Consider the following 25,606-nt stretch of genomic DNA (forward strand, 5'->3'; position numbering starts at 1 on the left):
TGCCTTTGCTGTGTCCCAAAGATTTTGAACAGTTGTTTTCATTTTCATTTGTTTCCATGATTTTTTTCAATTCTTCTTTAATTTCCTGTTTGACTCATTCATTCTTCAGTAGGATGTTCTTTAGCCTCCACATATTTGAGTTTTTTCCAACTTTCCTCTTGTGATTGAGTCCTAGTTTCAGAGCATTGTGGTCTAAAAATATGCAGGGAATGATCCCAATCTTTTGGTACTGGTTGAGACCTGATTTGTGACCCAGGATGTGATCTATTCTGGAGAATGTTCCATGTGCACTAGAGAAGAATGTGTATTCTGCTGTTTTGGGATGGAATGTTCTAAATATATCTGTGATGTCCATCTGGTCCAGTGTGTCATTTAAAGCCTTTATTTCCTTGTTGGTCTTTTGCTTAGATGATCTGTGCATTTCAGTAAAGGGGGTGTTAAAGTCCTCTACTATTGTTGTATTACTGTTGATGTGTTTCTTTGATTTTGTTAGTAATTAGTTTATAAAATTGGCTGCTCCCATGTTAGGGGCATAGATACTTAAAATTGTTAGATCTTTTTGTTGAACAGACCCTTTAAGTATGATATAGTGTCCTTCCTCATCTCTTATTATAGTCTTTGGCTTAAAATATAATTTATCTGATATAAGGATTGCCACCCCAGCTTTCTTTTGATGTCCATTAGCATGGTAATTTGCTTTCCACCCCGTCACTTTAAATCTGGAGGTGGCTTTGGGTCTAAAATGAGTTTCTTGTAGACAGCATATCAATTGGTCTTGTCTTTTTATCTATTTTGATACCCTGTGTCTTTTGATTGGGTCATTTAGCCCATTTACATTCAGGGTAACTATTGAAAGATATGAATTTAGTGCCATTGTATTGCCTATAAGGTGACTGTTATTGTATATTGTCTCTGTTCCTTTCTGGTCCGTTACTTTTAGGCTCTCTCTTTGCTTAGAGGATGCCTTTCAATATTTCCTGTAGGGTTGGTTTTGTGTTTGCAAATTCTTTTAGTTTTTGTTTGTCTTGGAAGCTTTTTATCTCTCCTGTTTTCAATGACAGCCTAGCTGGATATAGTATTCTTGGCTGCATACTTTTCTCATTTAGTGCTCTGAACATATCATGCCAGTCCTTTCTGGCCTGCCAGGTCTCTGTGGATAGGTCTGCTGCCAATCTATATTTCTACGATTGTATGTGACAGACCTCTTGTCCCAAGTTGCTTTCAGGGTTTTCTGTCATTGAGACTTGTAAGTTTTACTATTAGATGATGGGGTATGGACCTATTTTTATTGATTTTGTGGGGGCTTCTCTGTGCCTCCTGGATTTTGATGCTTGTTCCCTTCGCCAAATTAAGGAAATTCTCTGCTATAACTTGCTCCAATATACCTTTCCCCCCTCTCTCTTTCTTTGTCTTCTGGGATCCCAATTATTCAAATATTTTTTCATCTTATGGTATCACTTATCTCTCAAATACTCCCCTTGTAGTCCAGTAGTTGTTTGTCTCTCTTTTGCTCAGCTTTTTTTTTTTAAAAAAGATTTTATTTATTTATTTATTTGAGAGAGAGAGAGAGAGAAAGGGAACATGAGAGGGAAGAAGGTCAGAGGGAGAAGCAGACTCCCCATGGAGCTGAGAGCCCAATGCAGGACTGGATCCTGGGACTCTGGGACCATGACCTGAGCCAAAGGCAGTTGCCCAACCAAATGAGCCACCCAGGCATCCTTGCTCAGCTTCTTTATTCTCTATCATTTGGTTTTCTCGATCACTAATTCTCTCTTCTGCCTCATTTATCCTAGCAGTAAGAGCCTCCATTTTTTATTGCATCTCATTAAAAGGCTTTTTAAATTTCACCTTTGTTAAATTTTAGTTCTTTTATTTCTCCAGAAAGAATTTCATTTCTCCAGAAAGGGATTCTCTAATATCTTCCATGCTTTTTTCAAGCCCAGCTTGCACCTTAATAATCATCATTCTGAACTCTCGTTCTTACATATTACTAATGTCCATATTGATTCGGTCCCTAGCCATCAGTACTGCCTCTTGTTCTGTGTGTGTGTGTGTGTGTGTGTGTGTGTGTGTGTGTGGTGAGTTCTTCCACCTTGTCATTTTATCCAGATGAGAATGAGAGAACAAAATACTAAAAGGGTAGCAATGAACCCAGAAAAATATACACTACCCAAATCAGAAGAGACCTGAAAGGGGAGAAGGGAGAAAAAAGAATATATATATTAGACTGGTGAATAGAACAGAGTCACACAGTTGATTTGGGGTATATTTTCACCTGTTAGAAGAAACTACCTCCCAAAATTTTAAAGAAAGAAAAACTGATTTATATACAAAAGTAAGGGTAAACATGATGAAGGGATGGGATATGACTGTAAAGATGAAAATTAAAAAAGATTCTAAAAAAGGAATTGATAAGAAGTTGGTTTGAAAAAAGAAAAAAAGAGGAAAGAATGTGATCAGGCTGGAGACTAGAACAAAGCCATGTGCTAGGTTTAGGGTATATTTTGATCTATTTAGAAGAAATTGTATCTCAAATTTTTAAAGAAAAAAAAACCCCTATATGTATACAAAAAATAAGGTTAAATGCAGTGAAGGGATAAGATATGACTATAACAATGAAAATTTTAAAAGTATTACATGGAAGCACTGGGTATGGTGCATAAACAAAGAATCTTGGAGCACTGAAAAAATTAAATTGAATTAAAAATAAGAAATTAAAAAAAGATTTTAAAAGGTATTGATAAGATAGAATAGTTAAAAAACTTTAAAATAAGAAAGAGGAAAAGTTAAAAAAAATAGAATATGAAAAAAAATTTTTAAAAATTTAGCTTTGAAAGGCTAAAGGATCATGGGGGAAAAAAGCCATGAATTCTGTGTTGTTTTCCCCTAGTTCTGGAGTTCTGCAGTTCTCATTGATTTGTGAACTTGGACTTGGCTGGATGTTCTTGCTGATCTGGGCAAGGAACCTGTTGCAGTGATTCTCAAATGTCTTTGCCCGAGGCAGATCTGCCCTGCCCTTGCCAGGGCCCAGGCTAAGCAATCTGCTTGGGTTCACTCTCTGGAGTTTTTGCTCCCTGAACACTTTCCATACAGCTTTGGAGGATGGGAATGAAAATGGTGGCCTCCCAATCTCCAGTCCGGAGGACCTGAGAGCTCAGGGCCCCACTCCTCAATATGCCCTCAGAGAAAAGCAGTCAGTCCTTCCTGTCTCCCTGGTCTCCTGTGACCAAGCATTTCTATCTCTGGGCACGGCCCTGTTTGAGTCTCCAAACCCAGCAGATTCCTGCCATGCACTCCCACACCGCTCCTCCCCTAGGAGGAAGAAGGGGGTCTCTCCGGATCTGCCCCTTGTGAGGTCCCTGCTTAAAGAGCAGTGGCCCAACTGTGCCTCAGATCACGGTTTAAGGTAACCCCGAGCTGAGAGCACACTCCTCAGCTCTGTCTCTGGAGCCAGTTTCCCCACTCCGATACCTGGTCTGCCACACTCAGACATCCCTGGTCTTTCTGTGATCCCATGGGTCCTGAGACCACACTGTCCCCACGAGGGCTCCACCCCCACTTAGCCTCTGGAGTGATGTCCATCAATGGAGCAGACTTCTAAAAGTTCTGATTTTGTGCTCTGCTCCTCTCTCACTTGCTGGGAGGTGGCCCCTCCCTCTGAGGTCTATCTTTCCGTCACCTCAGATTCACTTTTTCACATGTCCTACCTTCCAGAAAGTGGTTAATTTTCTTTTCCTAGATTGCTGCTCTTCTTCTGTTCTATCTCCTGTTGAGTTTGTAGGTGTTCAGAATGGTTTGATAACTATATAGCTGAACTCCTGGGACCTGATATTTTTGACTCCTATTCCTCCACCATCTTGCTCCTCTCTTCCCTTTTCCAGTTTCTTAAGTGGAGAAACATAGATTATTGATTTTAGATCTTTCCTCTTTTCTAATATTTGCATTTAATGAAATGCATTTCTCTCTGATCACTGCTTTTTCTGCATCCCACAATTTTTTTTAAGAGAAATAAAGAGAGTGTGGGCATGCACTCACAAGTGAGTGGGGTGGGGGAAGGGGCAGAGAGAGAGAGAATCTTAAGCTGGCTCCTTACCCAGCACAGAGTCTGATGTGGGGCTCAATCCCACAACCCTGAGATCATGACATGAACTGAAATCAAGAGTTGGTGCTTAAATGAGCCACCTAAGTGCCCCTTCATCCCACAAATTTCGATAAGTTGTATGATCATTTTTATTTAGTTCAAAATATTTCTAAATTTTTCTTGAGACCTCTTCTTTGACCCGGACATTATTTAAAAGTGTATTTTTAAATCTCCAAGTATTGGGCATTTTCTACCTCTTTCTGTTATTGATTTGTAGTTTAATTCCCTGATGTCTGAAAATATACTTTTTATGATTTCTATTCTTTTAAATTTGTTCAGCTGTGTTTTATGGCCTACAGTGTGGTCTGTCTTAGTGAGGGTTGTTATTCCCTGTAATCCATTGAGAAATATGTGTATTCTGCTGTTGGATGGAGTATTCTAAAAATGTCAAATAGATAAAGTTGATTGATAGTGATGTTCAGGTCAACTGCATTCTTATTGCTTCTCCACCTGCTTGATCTATTAATTACTAAAAAAAGGCTTTTCATATATCCAACTGTAGTAACAGATTTGTCTATTTCTATTATTGTTTATCAACTTTTACCTTCCATAATTTGATGCTGTGTGTTTAGGTAGATATATGTCATGGGTTATTAAGTCTTCTTGGAAAACTGAACGTTTATTGTACAAAATGCCCTCTTTCTCCTTGAAAATTTTTCTTGCTCTTAAGTTTTTTTTGTGTAGAAATAATGTGACTACTCCATCTTTTTTGTCTGTTTGTTTTGTTAGTGTTAGCATGGTATCTCTTTCTCCATTCTTAACCTAAATCTTTATATTTGGGTTTTTTTTCTTGGTAATGGTATGTGGTTGGGTCTTGTTTCTGCAGTCACTTTGGCAATCTCTGCTTTTTTTTTCCAATTTTTTATTTAAATTCCAGATAGTTAATATATAATGTTTCAGGTATAGAATTTAGTGATTTATCACTTACATACAGTACCCAAGGCTCATCACAATAAGTGCCCTCCTTATTACTCATCACCTATTTAACCCATCCCTCTGCCCACCTTCTCTATGTTAATCATCAGTTTGTTCTCTGTAGTTAAGAGTCTGTTTCTTGGTTTTCCTCTTTTTCCCCCCTCCCTATATTCATTTGTTTTGTTTCTTAGATTCCACCTATGAGTGAAATCATATGGTATTTATCTTTCTTTGACTGATCTATTTCACTTAACATAACACTCCATCCACATCATTTGAAATGACAAGGTTTCTTTCCTTTTTATGGCTGAGTAATATTCCACTGTATGTATATGTGTGTGTGTGTATATATAAAAACATATGTGTGTGTGTGTGTGTGTGTGTGTGTGTGTATAGTTATTTATTTATTTATTTATCACACCTTCTTTATCTGTTCATCAGTTGATGGATATTTGGGTTCTTTCCATAATTCGGCTGTTATTGAAAATGCTGCTATAAACATCATGGTGCATGTATCCCTTCAAAAAAGTATTTTTGTATTCTTTGGGTAAATACCTAATAGTGCAATTGCTGGATTGTAGGGTAGTTCTATCTTTGACTTTTTGAGGAACCCCCATACTGTTTCCCAGACTGGATGCATAAGTCTGCATTCCAACCAACAATGCAAGTGTTCCTCTTACTCCACATCCTGGCCAGCACCTGTTGTATCCTGTGTTGTTAATTTTAGCCATTCTGACAGGTGTGAGGTGATATCTCATTGTGGTTTGGTTTGTATTTCCCTGAGGATGAATGATGTTGAACATCTTTTCATGTGTCTGCTGGCCATCTGTATGTCTTCTTGGAAAAATGTCTATTCATGTTTTCTGCCCATTTTTTAACTAGATTATTTGGGTTTTGGGTGTTGATTTTTAAAAGTTCTTTATCAATTTTGGATACCAACCCTTTATCAGATGTCACTGGCAAATATCTTTTCCCATTCTGTAGGTTGCCTTTTTGTTTAGTTTATTGTTTCCTTCACTGTGCAGAGATTTTATTTTGATGAATTCCCAACAGTTTATTTTTGCTTTTGTTTCCCTTGCCTCAGGAGACATATTTAGTAAGAAGTTGCCATGGCTAATGTCAAAGAGGTTACTGCCTATGTTTTCCTCTAGGATTTTAATGGTTTCCTGTTTCATATTTAGGTCTTTAATCCATTTTGAATTTATTGTGTGTGTGTGTGTGTGTGTGTGTGTGTGTGTGTGTGTGTGTGTGGTGTAAGAGAGTGGTTCAGCTTCATTCTTTTGCAGGTTGCTATCCAGCTTTTCCAAGACTATTTGTTGAAGGGACTCTTTCCCATTGGATATTCTTTTCTGCCTTGTCAAAGATTAATTGACCATATAGATGTGGGTTCATTTCTCAGTTTTCTATTCTGTTCTGTTGATCTATGTGTCTGTTTTTGTGTCAGTACCATACTGTTTTGATCACTACAGCTTTGTAATATAATTTGAAGTTCAGAATTGTGATGCCTCCAGCTTTGATTTTCTTTTTCAACATTAATTGGCTATTTGGAGTCTTTTGTGGATCTATACAAATTTTATAATTGTTTGTTCTAGCTCTGTGAAAAATGTTGTTTGTATTTTGATAGGGATTGCATTAAATGTGTAGGTTGCTTTGGGTAATGCAAACATTTTAACAACAATTGTTCTTCTAATCTGTGAGCATGGACTGTTTTTCCACTTCTTTGTGTCCTCTTCAATTTCTTTCATCAGTGTTTTATAGTTTTCACAGTATAGCTCTTTTACTTCTTTGGTTAGCTTTATCCCTAGGTATCTTATTGTTTTTGGCGCAATAGTAAATTAGTCTGATTCTTTGATTTATCTTTCCACTGCTTCATTATTGGTGTAGAAAAATCAACAAACAGATTTCTGTATGTTGATTTTGTATCTTGTGACTTTACTGAATTCACGCATCAGTTCTAGCAATTTTTTAGTGGATCATTTAGGTTTTCTATGGAGTATCATATCATCTGCAAATAGTGAAAGTTTGACTTTTTCTTTGCCAATTTGGATGCATTTTATTACTTTTTGTTGTTTGATTGCTGTGGCTAGGACTTCCAGTACTATGTTAAGTAACAGTGGTGAGAGAAGACATTTCTGTCTTTTTCCAGACTATAGAAGGAAATCTCTCAGTTTTTCCCCATTGAGGATGATATTAGCTATAGGGGTTTTTTTTGTATATGGCCTTTATTATATCAAGGTTTGTTCCCTCTAACCCTACTTTGTTGAGGGTTTTTGTTATGAATGGATGTTATACTTTGTCAGATGCTTTTTCTCCATCTATTGAAAGGATCATATGGTTGTTACCCTTTCTTTTATTAATGTGGTGTATCACACTGATTGATTTGCAAATATTGAACCACACTTGCAACCCAGTATTAATCCCATTTGATTGTGGTGATTCTTTTAATATACTGTTGGATTCAATTTGCTAGTATTTTATTGAGAATTTTTGCATCCATGTTCATCAGGGGTATTGACCTCTAGCTCTTTTTTAATGAAGTCTTTTCTGGGTTTGGGATCTGCATGATGCTGGTTTTATGAAATGAATTTGGAACTTTTCCTTCCATTCCTATTTTTTGGAATAGTTGGAGAAGAATAGGTATTAACTCTTCTTTAAATGTTTAGTAGAATTCACCTGTGAAGCCATCTGGCCCTGGACTTTTGTTTATTGGGAGATTTTTGATTACTGATTCAATTTCTTTTTTGGTTATCAACCTGTTCAAGTTTTCTATTTCTTCCTGTTTCAGTTTTGATAGTTTATGTTTCTAGGAATTTACCAGTTTCTTCTAGATTGCCCTATTTGTTGGTATATAGTTTTTCATAATATTCTCTTACAATTGTTTGCTTTTCTGTGGTGCCGGTTGTTATTTTGCCTCTCTTGTTTGTGATTTTATTTATTTGTGTCCTTCCTCTTTTCTTTTTCATTAGTCTGGTTAAGAGTTTATCAATTTTATTAATTTTTTGAAAGAACCATCTCCTGGTTTCATTCATCTCTTCTATTGTTTGTTTGTTTGTTTAGTTTCTATCTAATTATTTCTGTTCTAATCTTTATTATTTCCCTTCTGCAGCTGGCCATAGCTTTGTTTGCTGTTCTTTTTCAAGCTCCTTTAGGTGTAAGGTTAGGTTGTTTATTTGAGATTATTCTTGCTTCTTGAGGCAGGCTTGTATTGCTATATAGTTCCCTCTTATGACTGCTTTGGCTGCATCCCAAAGGTTTTGGACTGTAGTGTTTTCATTTGCATTTGTTTCCATGTTTGTTTGTTTGTTTGCTTGCTTTTGAGAGAGAGAGTGAGAGTCCGTGAGCAGGGAGGTGGGGCAGAGGGAGAGGGAGAAAGAATCTTAAGCAGGCATGCCCAGCATGGAGCATGACACTGGCCTAATCTCATGACCCTCAGATCATGACCTGAGAGTTGGATGCCCAACCAAGTCACACAGGCACCCCTTTGTCTTTGTCTTTTTCTTTTCCTTGTATACTTAAATTTGTTATTTGATATCCTGGTTGATTAACTCATTCATTTAGTAGCATGTTGTTTAACCGCCATGTATTTGTAGTCTTTCCAAAATTTCCTGTTGACTTCAAGTTTCATAGCATTGTGGTCAGAAGATATGCATGGTATGATCTCAGTCTTCTCGTACTTGTTGAGGCCTGATTTGTGAGCCAGGATGTGACCTACTGTGGAGAATGTCCCATGTGCATTTGAAAATAATGTGCTTTCTGTTACTTTAGGTTGGAATGTTCTCAATATATGTGTTAAGTCCATCTGATCAAGTGTGTCATTCTAAGCCATTGTCTCCTTGTTGACTTTCTGCTTAGATGATCTGTCCATTGATGCAAGTGGACTGTTAAGGTCCCCTACTATTATTGTATTATTATCAATGAGTTCCTTTGTTTGTTATTGTTTTATATATTTGGGTGCTTTCATGTTGGGGTCATAAATATTTACAATTGTTAGATCTTCTTTTTGGATGGTCCCCTTTATTATGTTCTTTGTAGTGTCCTTCATCTCTTGTTACAGTCTTTGGTTTAAAATCTAGTTTGTCTGATTAAGTATTGCTACTCCAGTTTTCTTTTGACATCTATTTGCATGGTAGATATTTCTCCATCTCCTCACTCTTAATCTGCTTGTGACTTTAGGTCTAACATGAGTCCCTTGTAGGCAGCATATAGATGGGTCTTCTTCTTTTTTTTTTTTATCCATTCTGATACCCTATGTCTTTTGATTAGAGAGTTTAGTCCATTTACATTCAGAGTAATTATTGATCGATATGCATTTAATGCCATTTTATTATTTGTTCTGTCATTTCTGGAGATTTTCTCTGTTCCTTTCTTGTCTTTGTCATTTTTGGTCTTTCCTTTCCACTCAGAGTCCCTTTTAATATTTCTTCCAGGGCTGGTTTAGTGGTCATGAACTCTTTTGGTTTTTGTTTGAGAAACTCTTTAGCTTTCCTTCTTTTCTGAATGACAGCCTTGCTGAATAGAGTATCCTTGGCTTCAGATCTTCCCCATTCAGCATATTGAATATACCATGCCACTCCCTTCTGGCTTGCCAGGTTTCTTTTGAGAGATCTGAAGCTAGCCTTATAGGTCTTTCCTTGTAAGTTAGGGACTTCCTTTGTCTTTTAGGATTGTTTTCTTTATTGCTGTATTTTGCAGATTAATTACAATATGTCTTGGTGTTGGCCTGCTTTTGTTGATTTTGATGGGAGTCCTCTGTGCCCCTTGGATTTGGATGTCTGTTTCCTTCCCCAGATTAGGGAAGTTTTCAGCTATTATTTCCTCAAATAAATTTTCTGCCCCCTTCTCTCTCTCTTCTTCTTCTTCTTCTGGGACTCCTAGGATATGAATGTTATTGTGCTTTATGGAGTCACTGAATTCCCTAAGTCTATTCTCATGTTCTGTAATTTTTCTTTCTGTCTTTTATTCAGCTTCATTATTTTCCTTTATTTTATCTTCTATATCACTTATTTGATCCTCTCTTTATTCCAACATGGTCATTACATCCAATCTGTTTCAAATCTCAGCTACTGCATTTTTCATTTCTGACTGTTTTTTTAACTCTTTCATCTCTACAGTAAGGGCCTCCCTGAACTCTTCCATTCTCTTCTCATGCCCAGTGAGTGTCCTTATGATTATTGCTTTAAATTCTCCCTGTTTCAATTAGCTCTCTGGCTGTGACCTTATCTTATTGTTTCATTTGGGATGAGTTCCTCCATCTTTGCATTTTATCAAAGCCTCTGTCTTCTTCCATGTGTTAGAAAAGCCCATTATGTTCCCTGATCCTGAGAGTAATGGTTTCATGAAGAAGATGTCATATAGTGTCCAGGACCTGGTGCTTCAGGGATTGGGTCTGGTGTGTGCTACATGCAGTCTGCTTTTGCACTTTGGCTACTCTGTCCTTCAGGTTAGTCATCTGCAGAGCATCTCCTTGTCTGCAGTGGGCAATGTTTGCTCTTTGGTCAGCATGTGACAAGCTTTAACTAGATGTGCTCAGGTCTACTTATTAAAACCTGATGCTACTTCCACTAGAACTGAAGGCTTGCAGAACAATCTGGTTGGGAGATATGGTTGGGTAGGGGTTTCTGCTGGTGTTCTAGGGAAGAGGCCCATGGGCTGGGATTGAGGCAAACTTGACCAAGAATGGCAGTACTGGCAGAGCACAGGGATGTGGGACTTGGTGTAAACAGGTTAGGCAGCTAGTGTCAGTGCTGTGCTGTTTACTGCAGGTGGTTCTGTGTTTATGCTGAGGGGTGGGGCAAGGAAATGGTACCAGCCAGCTGCTTTGTTCCCAGACAGGGGTCTCCATGCTTGCTGCTCTCAGGAAAGCACTCCTGGAAGAGTGAATAATATCCCCCTTTGCATCCCAGGCATTTTTCAGATAGCTGTTTTCACACTGTCTGCCTCTGGGTTGCTTACCTGCCTTTTCTCCTGCAGCAGCACAGTGCCTTCCAGGCTCTATCCCAAACCTGCTAACTTTTAAAACTCCAAACTTGAGCACCTGGATGGCTCAGTTGATTATGTGACTGACTCTTGGTTTCAGCTCAGATCATGGTCTTGGGGTTGTAAGATTGAGCCCCGTGTCGGGCTCTGTGCTTGGCATGGAGTTTGCTTGGGATTCTCTCCCTCTGCCCCTCCCCCTGCTTGCACTCACTCACTCTAAAAAAATAAGTAAATAAAATTTTAAAACTAAAAACTTTAAGTATGTGCTGTGGTGGGAACCTATGCTGGTCTTCTGGGGGAGGGTCTCACTGTGCTTGGACTAAGGGAGATCTAACCGAGAAGGGTAGTCATGCCAGATTGCAGGGGTGTGGGACTTGGGGCAAGCAGACTAGACAGCCAGTGTTGGGACTGAGCTGCTCTAGTCAGGTGGCTCTGTGCTTAGGCTGAGGGGTGGGGGACAGAAATAGTGTTCATTGGCAACTTTGTCCCTGGAGAGGCATTTCTGTGAATGCTACCTCTCAGGGATGTGCTCCAAGAAGAGTGAATAACCTCCCCACTGCATGCCCAGGGGACCCTCTTGTACCATCTGTCCCAGGGTTGTTCCCCTGCCTTTTCTCCAGGACCAGGGCAATGCCCTCAGGGCTCTATCTCACCATGCCCACCAACCTTTAAAATTCCAGTCTTCAAGCCCCACTGGTTGCAAGAACTCACGAAAATCAGCCCCTCTCATTTTCCCAGCCAGTGACTTTGGGAAGTGTTCTCCTTGTGCATAACTCTGTGTGCTCCTCTCTCTCTCTCTCACCTTTCTCCACGACTAGGGCTCCCTTCCCTCTACAGCACCCGTGATCTGTATCACTCCTCAGCCATGTTTCCACACTTCCTGCCTTCCTCAATGTGGCCTCTTCTCTCCCTCTCATCATGCAGTTTGTTCTGTCAGTCCTGAGGTTGATTTCTTGGGTATTTGGAATGATTTGATAATTATCTAGTTGTGTTTGAGGGACAAGATGAGCCTAGGGTCCTTCTACTATGCTACCATCTTAGCTCCCCCACAGACAAGCTCTGCTTTTAATTGGAGTATTTAGACCATTCACACTGAATGTAATTATTTATAGAATGCATTAGTATCTAGCATGTTTGTTATTGTTCCTTAGTCCTTGCATTTGCTTTGTTTCTTTTTCTTTCTTTTTTTTCTGCCTTGTCTGGTTTTAAGTTAGCATTTTATATGATCCTATCTTGTCTCTTCTATTAACATATCAGTTGTACTTCTTTTCTTTTCTTTCTTCCTTTTTTTTAGTTTTCAAACTTCTATGAATTTAGGAATTTTTTAAAATTTCTCTCAGTGTTCCAGAATTCATTGTTTATGCACCACACCTAGTGCTTCATGCAATACGTGCCCTCCATAATACCCACCACCAGCTTCACCCAACCTCCCACCCCTGTCCCCTCCAAAACCCTCAGTTTGTTTCCCAGAGTCTACAGTCTCTCATGTACTTCTTTTCAAATGTTTTTAGTGATTGCCTACAGATTTCAGTATAGTTTCTACCATTTCATCTGTAGCACAGGTACCTTGTAACAGAGTATTCCCAATTCCTTCCTCCCATCCCTTATGATATTACTGTCATTCACTGCACTCATCTGTACCTTGTAAACATCATTTGTTCCAATCAGAGAATGTCCTTGAACTGCTGTTGGACTGCCATCTTGGGTTCCCTTTTAATGTCTCCGGGATTAGATCCACTGGTTTCTAATTTTCACATCTTCCTCAATATTGGATTACTTGCCTCTTTTTCTAAATCCAACACATTGAATTTTTAAAAAATATTTATTTATTTATTTTAAAGAGAGTGAATTGGGGGGGAGGCAGAGGGAAAAGAGCAGAGGGAGAAAGAAAATGAGAATCTCAAACAGGGTCCGTGCTCAGCACACAGCCCAAAGCAGGGGCTTTGTTGCATGACCCTGAGGTCATGACCTGAGGCAAAATCAAGAGTCAGAAGCCTAACTGACTAAACCACCCAGGTGTCCCCATATTGAATCTTTTTAAGAGTGAGTGTGAGCTGCTCAGTATTAGACATCTATTTATTAGATAAATAAATAAACACATTAGAACCATGCTAGGTGACTTAGTTTTAAAGCTTTTTATATACATAAAGGAAATTTTAAAAAATTGTAGTAAAAACACTCAAGATTGATGTTTGTAGAGTAAAATTTCTGAGCTTACATATCTGAAGTTGTCCTGATTAGCACTGAGTATGGAAGAGCTGGCTTTACAGTCACTATTACTGATGGGATGTCTCTCTCAAGTTATTCTTGCCATCATTCCTCCACAGTTGACCAGTTTCTTGATGCTTACTGGGAGCTTTTAAGTTTTTCTCTTTGTTTTTTAGGTGTCATTTCATAATGAGGTGCTTTGGTTTATGTCTTTTTAAATTTAAAGAATATAAAAATAAATTAAATTTTAAAATGTAAAAAAGTTTTTGAAAATTTAATTTTTTAAATTTTAAATTAAAAAATTTTTTAATTTAAATTTTCAAATTTTAAATTTAAAAATACCCTTTAAAAAATTTATGTCCCTCCACTCTGTGATATCTTTTTAAGTAATTCTCTTGATATGTTCCTCCTCTGCAATGTCCTTGCACAGCTTTCTTGACTCCAGTTAAATGGCTATTAGACTACCTAAATTTATCTTAATGCTTTTATATTTTCTTTCAAATTTAGGTTTTTTTCCCTTTTAATCTCTTAATTTTCTGGAAGACTTCTTCAACTTTGTTTTACAAGCATTTTAGTAAACTTCAGTAAATTTCCAAAAATCAATTTTAAAATTATCTAAGACCACAATCACTTTCTTTCTTTGTGTCCTGGCATGCAGTGTGTATTCTCAAATCTCTCTAAAAATATTAGAGGTTTTGAAAGTTTCTCATTTCCTACAGTATCTCTGTTTCTCCCAGGATAACTATTTTCTCTTTTTGTATGTTATTCTTTCTGATATTTGAGAATTTTCTTAAAACTCTGCTGACCTGTGGTTATCTGTTCCTACTTAAGAGAAGGCTCTGGAAATTAATTGATGTGATTCACTAAATTAAAGAATAAAGAAGGAAACTCATAGAACTATCTCAGCAGATGCACTTGATAATATTCAACATCTATCACAGCAAACAAGGCATAGGCAATACCTTCCTCAGTCTCGTTAAAAATACACACACACACACACACACACACACACACAAACACACAGTGTATACAGCAAACATCATACTTAATGGTGATACTAAGTGCTTTTTTTTTCTAAGATTGGAAACAAGACAAGGAAGTCTACTACACTTTACTACTTTTCTTCAACATTGTGTCTAAACTCCTAACGAGTATAATGAGAAAGAAAAAAAATAATTGTTGGGAAAAGAAAAGCAAAGTTTTGCTTACTGCTGACGTGATTATTTATTTTCTATAAAATCTAAAAGAAATCTACAAATACATTACTGGAATACAATTTAGTGGGATTATAAATACATGGTTAATATTTTCAAAAACCAGTTTTAATCCCATCCAATTATAACAAGCAATTTAATAAGCAATACCATTTAAAGCAATACCAACTTAAAAAGCAATACCATTTCTAGTTAGGAATAAGTTTAATGAAAGATGTGTATGAGTTCTTTTTTTAATTCAATTTAGTTAACACAGTGTATTATTAGTATCGAGGTAAAATTTATTCATCAATTACATATAACACCCAGTGCTCATTACATCAAGTGCCCTCCTTCATGCCCATCACCCAATTACCCCATCCCCCCATGACCTCCCCTCCAGCAACCTTGTTTGTTCCCTATAGTTAAGAGTCTCCTATGATTTGCCTCCCTCTCTGTTTTTGTCTTATTTTATTTTTCCTTCCCTTCTCCTTTGTTCATCTGTTTTGTTTCTAAAATTCCCCAGCCTAGAGGTATATGACTTCTTTACTGAAAACTATGAACTCTTCTGGAAGGAAAACTAAATAAATGGAGAGATATTCAATGTTAACAGATTAGAGCTCCATATTATTATCAGTTGTAACCCAATTTATCTGAAATTTCAATGTAAACTGAATAAAAATCCCAAAGGCTTTTCTTGTAGAAACTGACAAATTGATTTTAAGAGACATATGGAAAAACAAAAGACCTAGAAAAGCCAAGACAATTTTTCCCCAACTGATTTCAAGACTTTCTATAAGCTATAGAGTCTGCAAGCCAATATGCTATTGGCATAAGGACAGACAAACAGATCAGTGGTACAAAATAGAAAATCCAGAAATAAACCCATGCTTACATTGTAAATTGCTTTTTGAATAGTTCCATTAACTTGTGGTAGGCAAAGATTTCTTAGTACATTAAAGTTATTAACCACAGAAAAAAAGAATTGATGGAATTGGCTTCCTCAAAATTAAAAATTTCTCCTTATCAAAACACGTGGTTAAGTGAACCACAGACTGGAAGAAAATGTTTGTAATACATGAATTAAACGAAAACACTTCTCTCCATAATCTAAAACAAACTGCTACACATCAGTAAGTAGTAAAAGACAACCCGACAATATAAATGGGTCAAAAACTCGAACAGACACTTTACAAAAGGAGATGTATGAATTGCCAATCAGCATATGAAAGCGTGCTCAATGTCATGAGTCGTTAAAGGAAAGAAATTAAAACTGTATGAGATCCTACATCATACTCATGAGAATGGCTAAAATGAGAAAAACTATTTCTAATAGACTGCAAAAAACAGTTTGGCAGATTCTAAAGTGGCTAAGCGTACTCATGCAATGATCTGCTCCTAATTATTTACCCAAGAGAAATGAAAACGTCATGCCGTAAAAGGAAGTGTACAAGAACAGCGGCTTTATTCATACAAGTCCCAAACTGGAATCAGTCTAAGTGTCCATCAACAGGAAAATAAATAAGCAGATTGTGGTAGGTCCACACAATGGAATACTTTCACCTAAAAAAAGGAACAAACTTCCATTCATCCAGCAGTATGGATGATGAGCAAATGTCAGGCATAAAGGAAACATGATGGATTATCCATGTATATGAAACCCAGTAAGAGGCAAAATTCACACGTGATAGGTCAGCAATGTTTGCCTTTGAGAGGCCGCCTGGCTCTAGGGGGTCAGCTTGTAGGGTGAGGGTTAGAGGTGCACTGTTCCATTCTCCATTTTAAAAATAACATGTATGTTTTCAGCACCCTGTCTCCCTTGTGATCTCTACTGCCTCTTCGGGGTTCTTCAGGGCATACTTGTTTTTCTGACCTCTGGGAACACCCTTCACCTACAATAGTAATTATTAGCACTCTTCTGACCACTTTTGTCATTGAGATTTTCATTGAAATCTCTCTTGGGCTCATTGCCCCACAATTCTCTTTGTCATTGTGAATCCAATTTCTTTATTATCATTTTAGCAGGGCTTTTAATAAAAGAGAAGACAAATGCTTCTTTTCTATCTGCAGTCTTTGAACTGAAACATTTCTTTTGCAGGAATTTGACATAACGATGTGACATTATTATTCCCCGAGGCATACTAAGTGCTGAGAAGTAGCAATAATTCTCTTCTGGTTTGACAAAGAAAGCTTCTAAGTCTTTGTGTAACACAAGATGTTGATTAAAACATTATTATCAGAGCAATAAAATGATCAACTAAAAATTGGAATTATAGACTGAGGTTTAAAATTACTTTCACAAGAAACATCAGTGATTTCTGAAATTCAGATGCCTGAAAAGATTCACTATATATAACAATAATCAGCATAGATTTATATTAACACAAAGTAGGACCAGATGTCCCAGGAGAAATGTTTGATATTCTTGTGATATTATAAATTTATACTGTTTCATGTCACTATTAACCACATCTTATCCTTTATAAACTAATTTTATAATGTAGGATAGCATTTCTCTTAACATAACTGGTTTTTATCTTTCTGATATTTTTTTTCCTCTTAGTTGTTAAGTATTTTCAAGGTTAAACTTTTATCCCATGGCTTTCCTTTTTTCTAAAATTGTTTTATTGGAGTATAGTTTATTCCATTGCTTTTCATTCCTTTGTTCACTCCATCTCAATTTTGTTTAAATTTAATTTTTTTTAATTACAAAAATATTTCAGATATGTGAAGGTATCTTTATAATGGCTTTGATCCACACAGATTGGAATAGACTTTTTCAGTCCCACACTTAAGTCTTTCTTAACCTTCATGCTTTCTTCATCATGTCTTTGCTTATTATTTCAATTCCATTTATTCTGTCTCTGCTCAGCCCTATTTACTTTATATATGTTAGTTTTTCCCAGCTTATTGTTCATATAAATCTTACAGCCTCCACAAGCATCTTGGAATCTTGATGACCATTTTCACATGGTATCCTTCCTTCCTAGGACATCCACAGAAGACCAGTACAATGATGACAGACTTGTCTATGAGACTCTATTCAAACATTTCAAAAGACACAAGGTGGAGATTTCAAATGCAATAAAAAAGCCATTTCCTTTCTTTGAGTGCCTCCGGGACCGTGAACTCATCAGCAATAAAATGTATGATGTAAGTGATGTTTATTATGTCACTCTTTGGTAAACTGGCCCCAAATGGAGTTATATTTTGATATCTTGGACCTAAACGTCAGGCACAACTAACTGACTAAGGAGTCTCCTATGAGTGGGGACTTTTTCAAGTATTGTTGCAGGTGTTACCATAAGGTAAAAAGGAAAAGGAGAATTAGTTGTCACCAGAGATAATCCCGCTTCTCACTGAAGGAAAGGTGCTTTGTCCTGCCCCCTGGAGTTGGGCTGAATAGCATAGCAAATGGGCTGAACCTGAAGCAGAGGTGCTCCATAGATGTATAATGCCTTGTAGGAACACGTAGAATATAACATAAACTGAGAATTAAAGGTAATTTTAATAAATTGATGTAAAACTTAAGTGAGTTAATTTAATAAAATAGTAATTGACAGATATCATTTCAGTGGGCATCAATTTGAGTGCTTAGATCTGAGAACATTAAAATCTACAGGGAATTGATGTCCTATTGGGAAATTTGGGAATTGATGATTATTATTCTTTTGCTAACAGTTTTCAGTTTTTAGGGCTTTTTTGTTTTGTTTTTTTCTATTTCTCTTTCTTTTTTTGTGGTATTTCTGGAGTCTTGGAATTTGGGTTTGATTTTATCAATAGGCATTGCTGGACATACAGAGATTCAAGTCTTCTCTTTGCCGTGTGAATATACATTCTCTGTGGCCAAATTCACAAAAGGAGACAACTATCACAGGGTTTCCTTGAGTTCTTCCAGGCCAAGTCCATCCTGGGGAAAGGGTAAAAGTCATCCCTGGAACAGGACAGCTGCTCATCACCTCTTAGTCTATTCCTAAAACATCTGGCCAGGTTCCTAAAGAGCTACACATCATTTAACTTTGAACCCACTGTTATTCTTCAAAACTGCTCTTACTTATATGTAATGTAGATGAAGGTAAAGAGAGATCTGTTTCACAAGTGAATGTTTTTGAGGAGGCAGGATTTACTTGTTTCACGTAGTATCTAAACAAATAAATAGAAATTCTAAAACTTTATGAGAAGATACCTGTGGAGGGAATTGGAAAACATTACCCATGAAATCACTTTCTAGGGCTCTTCTGTAACTTGGAAGTCTGTATTTATATTCTCTCCATTCAATATTTTTTTAAGGATTGTCAAGATTCTTGTAGAAACCTGGTCCCTGTACCAAGAGTGGCGTATAATGTTCTCAATGAACTGGAGAAGACATTTGACCTGCCACTTCTGGAAGCATTGTTCAGCGAGGTCAACAGGCAAGAATACCCTAATTTAAATCACATTTACAAGAGCTTCGAATTTGGTAATTGGGTTTATTATCTACCTTTTGACATCCAGGGCCACTTTCTTTTTTTTTTTTTTTTTTTTGGACAAATATAAACTGAGAGCCTACATTGTTCCACAGGCAGTGCTGGGGCAAGAAGGATATAACAGTAGAGAAAATACAAATTGTGAACCTTCTCAAAGCTATGGTATAATAACTATGGTACAACAACCACCTAGAGTAGAGGTCTGCTTAACTAGGCATTTAGACTCACAGGACAATCAGAGCCAAAGTGGCTTCAGATTTACTTAGAAGGACAAATGATAGGAAACCCAGCATCCCCACAGGGCAGCATCAGTTGCTCCTCTTCTGTGGGACTCCTTGTGGAGAACCACACAGCGGTCCACCAAGGTGACTACTACTTGCCTCGAGTGTCTGTGGATGTAGGCTGCACCCTGGCTTAGCAGCACCATGCCCATGTAACAGTGCTCAGTCATGTAACAGCGCTATAGTCGTAACGTTCGGGAACCCTACCAGGGACAAACCAAGTTGTAAGTGTCACCACTTTGAAGGAAGACCAAAGCCTGCTTTGTAATCTGTAGATAGTCCCTCCCCACCCATGCAATTTACCAGTCGTTTTTAACTCTATACTAGAGCCAAACTAGGTATTAACTAGGCTGATGTTGGCCTAGCAGAAGAAAACCCACCTTCATCAGGTTTCCAAAGTAATGAGCCAGAAAGTTAACCCAAGGTCAAATTTACACTTAAAGAAGGAGAATTGGTTTCGTTAACTCTTTCTCCACAAGGGGTGAAACAAACATTATTCAAATAATCACAAAACTAAAGGCTTAATTCTCAATTTTTTTCCTGGGAAAACATGATTTTTATTTTATTTTTAAAATAACTTTATTTTAATTTATTTTAAGAACTGCAAGAAAGAGAATGCTCTTTATATATCTATATAGAGATATATAGATATTTTAACTTGACTGGGAAACTTTTTATTCCAACACAGTTTGGTGCCAGTGGAGTTCTCCAGATAAGGGATAAAAACATAAGAAGAATGTCGCTGTGTCCTGAAGAGGGCTGGCACTATGCAATCAGGCATGGAGTGTGAAAGGACCTAGTGTGTCCTCATAGACAAATTCAATTTGTCTCAGAGAGTGAGAAGCAGAATGTGGAGCTGATTCATGAGAGATAAATTTGAAGAAAATTTTAGGAAGTTAACCATATAAAGCTAAGCAATTGAAATGTTATTAGTAGGCAATAAAGAGATATCAACAGTTTTTATAAACAAGGAAAAAAAAAAGCATGTATAAAGCATGTGGTTTGTCGACTTGTGTCAGTAGTAACCCTATCTAATTAAAAACAAAATAATTTCAACAGCAGGTCAGTCCACTTTGAAATGGAATAAAGGCAATTGTCAATATTATATTGGTAACCAGCATGTCCTGGGCCATGGGAACAGAGGGAATGGTGTATACTTGTACTGCCCACATCTCAGGGGCTCTGATTCTCTTCATGGACTGCAGGGACACCCCCCCCCTTTCCAGGTTCAGTGTGCACATCGCCTATATGTGGAGCTCCCTGAGCTGGGGTGCCCTTCACCTACACTTGTTCCCACCCACCTGCCCCTGGGAGATGGCAGCAGTTGCCTCCCCCACATTGTTGTCCACGGGAGCTGTGCATCAGCGACCCAAAGCCCAGAATCTGGGGGCTGTGGCCTGGGGTGCAGCACACTCTCCTGCTGCTCAGTCCCACCTTCATCCCATGCTCAGAGCCCCCTGAGCCCCAGGGGACCACCTACACGCACACAGACCCCTTCACCTTTCCCTTTGTTCTCCTCGAATCTTCCACCTGGTTTTGCCAGGGTCTGAGGCCAGGTCCTGGGGTGACAAAGCATCCGTGGCTCCCACTATTCCGTGCAACTCACCCGTGCAGGTCCTGCCCCAGGAGGAGCTCCTGCCATGGGCCCTGGAGCAGCAGGTTCCCTGACTCTGTAGGGTCCCCTCCTCCCTGAACTCCCCACAGACATCCTCCCCACCTCCCTCCAGGCTTCCTAGTTTATTTCCTTCCTTCCATGTGTGCTGGGTCACCTACAGGCAGGTGCTGGGCTGGTGTCCCTCCCTCCCCTGATTGGCGACCTCCCCAGCCCTGGGCAGGCCTGTGGGGAGATCCTCCAGTGCAGCTATCCATGCTCCCTGCTCAGAGCTGCAGAATGTCCTTCCTCTGTTCCTGGTATCTGGGCCTCTGGGAGGTCTGTCTTGTTCCTCCAGGTGTCCTCTGCTTTGTCTCTTTGGGAAGCGCTCACCTTCCCCACCCCAGCCCTCCTCTTGTCTAGCAGCATCTTAAGAGCAGCTGGACTTTTTCTTTCATACCTGTGGGTCTCTCTGAGAGCCTAGCTCTTCCCCAGAGGAAATACCTATTTCTTCCTTTCAGTTTGAACAGTTCAGAAACACATTTCACTTCTATTATTTACTTTGATATATGCTTTTCCTGCCCATCCGCAAATTCTTTTACAAGAGTAACAGCATCATGATGATTCCTTACACTGGAGTGGCTCCTTTCTGTGTGGGAAACATAGACTCTCTTGATGGGAGTTCCCTTTTCTATCCCAGGGATGATGGGGGAGCTTTACAAGGAGGATCAGAGGCACTGAGCTTGAGTGACCTGAGGCTTGGGAGTTGTTAACTGTGTAATTTCGAGGTGTTGTTCCTGGTCTCTGATGGGATCCTGTTGCCTCCTTCTGTCTCCCTGTCTTCAGCGATCCAAGAGAAAATTAATTACCAAGAAAGTGATGAAGAAGAGGTGGACAACAGTCCTAATACCCAACTGAGCATTGAACAAGGTGACTGTAACCCGATAAACACTGATTCTCATCTGCAAAGAAGAAAAGGAGAAAAGAAACTCAGCCCTGAGTCCTGAGTGTATTTGGGGAATCAGGGAAGAAGTGTTAAGGACCAAGGAAAAGGCAGGGAGGGGTGTTTGCATGAGTATCTAAGTAGAGGCCAAATCCTGGAAGAGTAGCTATGACAAGAGACCATTGGCTCAATAACCAAGACAAAGGGACAGAATCTCAGTGTGAGAGTAAACCAAATTTAAGCAGATGCGCTGTCAGGAAGTAACTGTGATTTAGAAAAGTCCCTGTAGGAAAAGATCCGATGTGAAGCTGTAAAGGGCCATGGTCAAAATCAAATGATGGCGGAAGGGCTGATTTCAATGTGGGGGATGTTGTTCAAGAGCCCAGAGAGTCAAGAGGAAAGCCAGTCACACAGAGAGAGAAAAGAGGAAGTGGTAAAAAGATGGAAGGGAGGGTGTGGGTACTTTGAGTGAGAGAAGGAGGGAAATGAAAGAGAAGAAAGCGTTAAAAGACACAATAGAAATAGCTGTGTTATTAACATCTCACTGGTTGAACATTTATGGGGACAGTTGTAGGTTTAGTGGTCAGGCTACCATTGGAGGTTGGCATTGCTTATGTGCCCATTTTACAGATAAGGAAATTGAAATCCAGAGGCTGTGTGTTTTGTTGGCCTAGGGTCAGATGAGCAAGGGTGAACCCAGGCCTTCTGAACCCAGAGCCTGTGTGTGTGTGTGTGTGTGTGTGTGTGTGTGTGTGTGTGTGTTAATGGAAGTAAAAATTCACATAACATAAAATTAACCATTTTAAAGTGTATGGTTAATGATATTTGGTGCATTCACAATATTGTGCAACCACTACCTCTGTCTGGTTGCAAACATTCTGATCACCTCAGAAGGGAACTCCATATCACTCCCTGCGCCCCTCTTGCCTAGCCTCTGGCTACTACTCATCTCATTTCTGTCTCTTTGGATTTACCTATTCCAGACATTACACGTAAATGGAATCATATCAACACGCCCTTCATGTCTGGCTTCTTTCACGCAGCTCAGTATTTTCAGGGTTCATCTATGTTGTGGCATGAATGTGGTTCTTCATTCCTTTTTCTTGGTGAAGAGCATTCCCTTGTATGGATATATTCATCACATGTTGCTTATTCATTCTTCAGTTAATGATGGGTGGTTTCTACCTTCTGGCTGGGACAGAGGCTGCATTCTTAACCCTGTACTGCCACTCCGGTATTCTAATGGAAAAGACAGAAGCATGAGACAAAAGGGAAATGTATGCAGAGAAAGATCCAGAAAAAAGAATACCAAGAATGGAAGGAGGTAGAGGAGAATTGGACATGGAATCCTCAAGGAAAGGCCAATGAGAAAGACGGAACAGATATGTAGAGGGAGGGTGTAGAGGAAGAGGAGGTGGGGATGAGTCAGCAGGGCTATGTAGTACCTAAGTAATTCCACTGGTCAGGGAAAGCTCTGGGAACAAAGGCAACTTCACTATGGCCATGGGAGTCAGGATAAGCTATCACCAGTTACTCAAGTGCTTCGAGTTGGACATGCAGTGAGGTGGTCTGGCTGAGACCCTTTTAGCCCGGGGTGCAGCTGACCCCATTCCTCTACTCTGCCAGTTAGGGTCTGACTGCAGGTGTTGCATGGGATCTGTCAAGTCCACATGATCTCTGTATGGCTACCTGGAGGAGATCTTCAATTCTTGCTTTATAAAAAATGGGATTAGGGGAGAATGGCACAGAGAATACTTCAATTTCTGAAATGAACTTGCAATTTCTTCCCCCTAGGAACTGGTGAAAACTCTTATCGAAGCCTGACCTCGTCGTGCCCCCAATCCTCATCTTACCACGGTCTGTTCCTGTTGACTGTATTCTGATCCTTTGTGTTCTTGTCCCATTCTGGAATGTGCTGAGATGTGGTGGGGGCCGGTGGGGAGGGGGGTTGCAGGGGTGTGTGTGTTTTTTTAATCACTGATTGCCTAGAATTTCTGTCTTTACTTCTCAATTTCTGTAAGGAAGTCCTGGGGTGTTTGCCCTAGGATTCATTCCTTACCTTCCCCTGTTCTGCTCTGCCCTCTATCTCTGGCCACTGGCCCCTGTGGACTTACTTGCTAGCTCCCCCTTTGTTGCTGGCTTCCTGCTGGGTTGCAGACATGGGACACTAACAAGATATCAGAGAACAGGAAAAAGGGAGAAGCTGGATATTCCCCCATCACTGCCTTTGTCTACAAATCTGAAAGTGGCTGCATCTCATCCATGATACCACTTCCCACCAAGCAGGCCAGCCATGGGCCACCTTCTATCCACCCAGTGACCCTGACCTCGGAGCACACCCTTGGTCCCTCCCACAGTGTCCTATTAAGTATTCTTCTGGTCACTGCATTCTTCTATTTGGACTTCAATTGTATATATCAATTGTATAACCAACCCCTGGATGGAATTCCCTGTGCTGCAAAACCTTAGAGTGATTTGTATTTTCTTGTTGGACCCTGATTGATGCAGAGGGCAAATAAAATATCTATGAATTAAAACATGGTTTAGGCACAACCCCATCCAAAAATGGGCCCTTGGAGAACCTCTGTGAACCAGAGCAGATAAATGGAAACAGAACAGATATACCCAGTGACAAAAATGATGCACAAGAAGTCCAACAAGCAAATGAGGAATATGCCCAAGAATCTGAGCCAGCAGGTAAGACTGATTGCCTGGGTTTGCATGATTGTAGAGGCCTAAGCAGTCCTTGTTGGTGGCAGAGAATGGAGTCATGCTGAATTTAAGGAAACATCTATTAACAAAGAAGGGAAGCTCATGCAGATATAGAGAAGGCAAGAATGTAGCTTGATATATTGATGGGAGGAAGGAAATTAGGAAGTGTTGGCTTTTGCAAGCTACTTATTTTTTACTGGATTAAAAGCTGGTATTGGGTGAGATCGGAATTGCCAACTCCTACAATTTTCCTGCTGATAAAAAATGCTAAGTGAACTAATTTGTACTGTTTAACTGGAAGAGCAATATTTGCCTACATGTAATGGAAAATATACAAAATATGTTCCTGGTGCTTTTAAATTTTCTCAGTGTTGGAATACCTCTTATTGATAGAAAAGTTGCAGTGCTAGGGGATGAAAATGTATTCTGACTTTAAGATCTTCAAAAGCTACTAAGAAAATTAAAGGAGTACACAGACAAATAAAATACAAAGCAAAATAAGAAATATGGGCTGTGAGAGACATGGGTACATGCTATAGAAATTTAAAGAGAAAAAAAGATTGTTTCTGGCTAAGGAGCAAGGCAGAGAAAATCAGGACATGCTATAGTAGTATCAGTTTGCATACAGCCTCAGCAGAAGAAACTGGATATTAAGTTTAAAGATACCCAAATTTGAAGAAAAAAGAAAAAAAATTTCACAGTATACATTTAAGTGTTGGGGCCCAGGGCACGCTGTCCTAAAATGTGCCATTTAGGCATAAAGATTATTTTGAGTTAAAATAAAAATGTAGCAGATGCAGGAAAGGTGCTCTGCCTTCTCCATAACTGCCTCAATATACCCTGGAAAGGAGAGCCTATTCCAGCAAGAGAAATACTAACAGAGACTCCGCTTGACCTAAGAAAGAACTTACCTGTATAATAGAACAATGTTACATGTTTTTCCAAACATCTCCTTTGACTTTCTTGCTAATGACTTTTCTCCCCTCTGTATCCTCAGGCCCCTATCCCTCTCCCAAGCTCATATAAGCTTCATGTTGTCTCATGATGTTTGGAATCCCATGTCCATGTGGATTCCCCATATGTATGCCTATTAAATTAGGTTTTCCTAAATTAAAAAAGAAAAAGAAAAGAAGAGAAAAGGAGAAAAGAAAAGAAAAAAAGGGAAAGGAGAGGAGAGGAG

General features: G+C 39.0%; 1 protein-coding gene across 7 annotated transcripts in view; it reads left to right on the top strand.

The window, feature by feature from the left end:
* LOC111143417 (nuclear body protein SP140-like protein) overlaps window positions 1–25,606 on the top strand; it is a 93,119-nt gene that overhangs the window by 13,589 nt on the left and 53,924 nt on the right. For all 7 annotated transcript variants that reach the window (XM_022497202.1, XM_022497150.1, XM_022497158.1 and 4 more), the window contains exons 2-6: window positions 17,424–17,586; window positions 18,724–18,892; window positions 21,618–21,701; window positions 23,509–23,571; window positions 24,262–24,411. In XM_022497202.1, coding sequence (XP_022352910.1) covers window positions 17,424–17,586; window positions 18,724–18,892; window positions 21,618–21,701; window positions 23,509–23,571; window positions 24,262–24,411 — 629 coding nt within the window. The remainder of the gene's footprint in view (window positions 1–17,423; window positions 17,587–18,723; window positions 18,893–21,617; window positions 21,702–23,508; window positions 23,572–24,261; window positions 24,412–25,606) is intronic.

This window comes from Enhydra lutris, unplaced genomic scaffold, assembly GCF_002288905.1.
Source record: "Enhydra lutris kenyoni isolate GAN:26980312 unplaced genomic scaffold, ASM228890v2 scaffoldscaffold1, whole genome shotgun sequence".
NCBI classification, from domain to species: domain Eukaryota; kingdom Metazoa; phylum Chordata; class Mammalia; order Carnivora; family Mustelidae; genus Enhydra; species Enhydra lutris.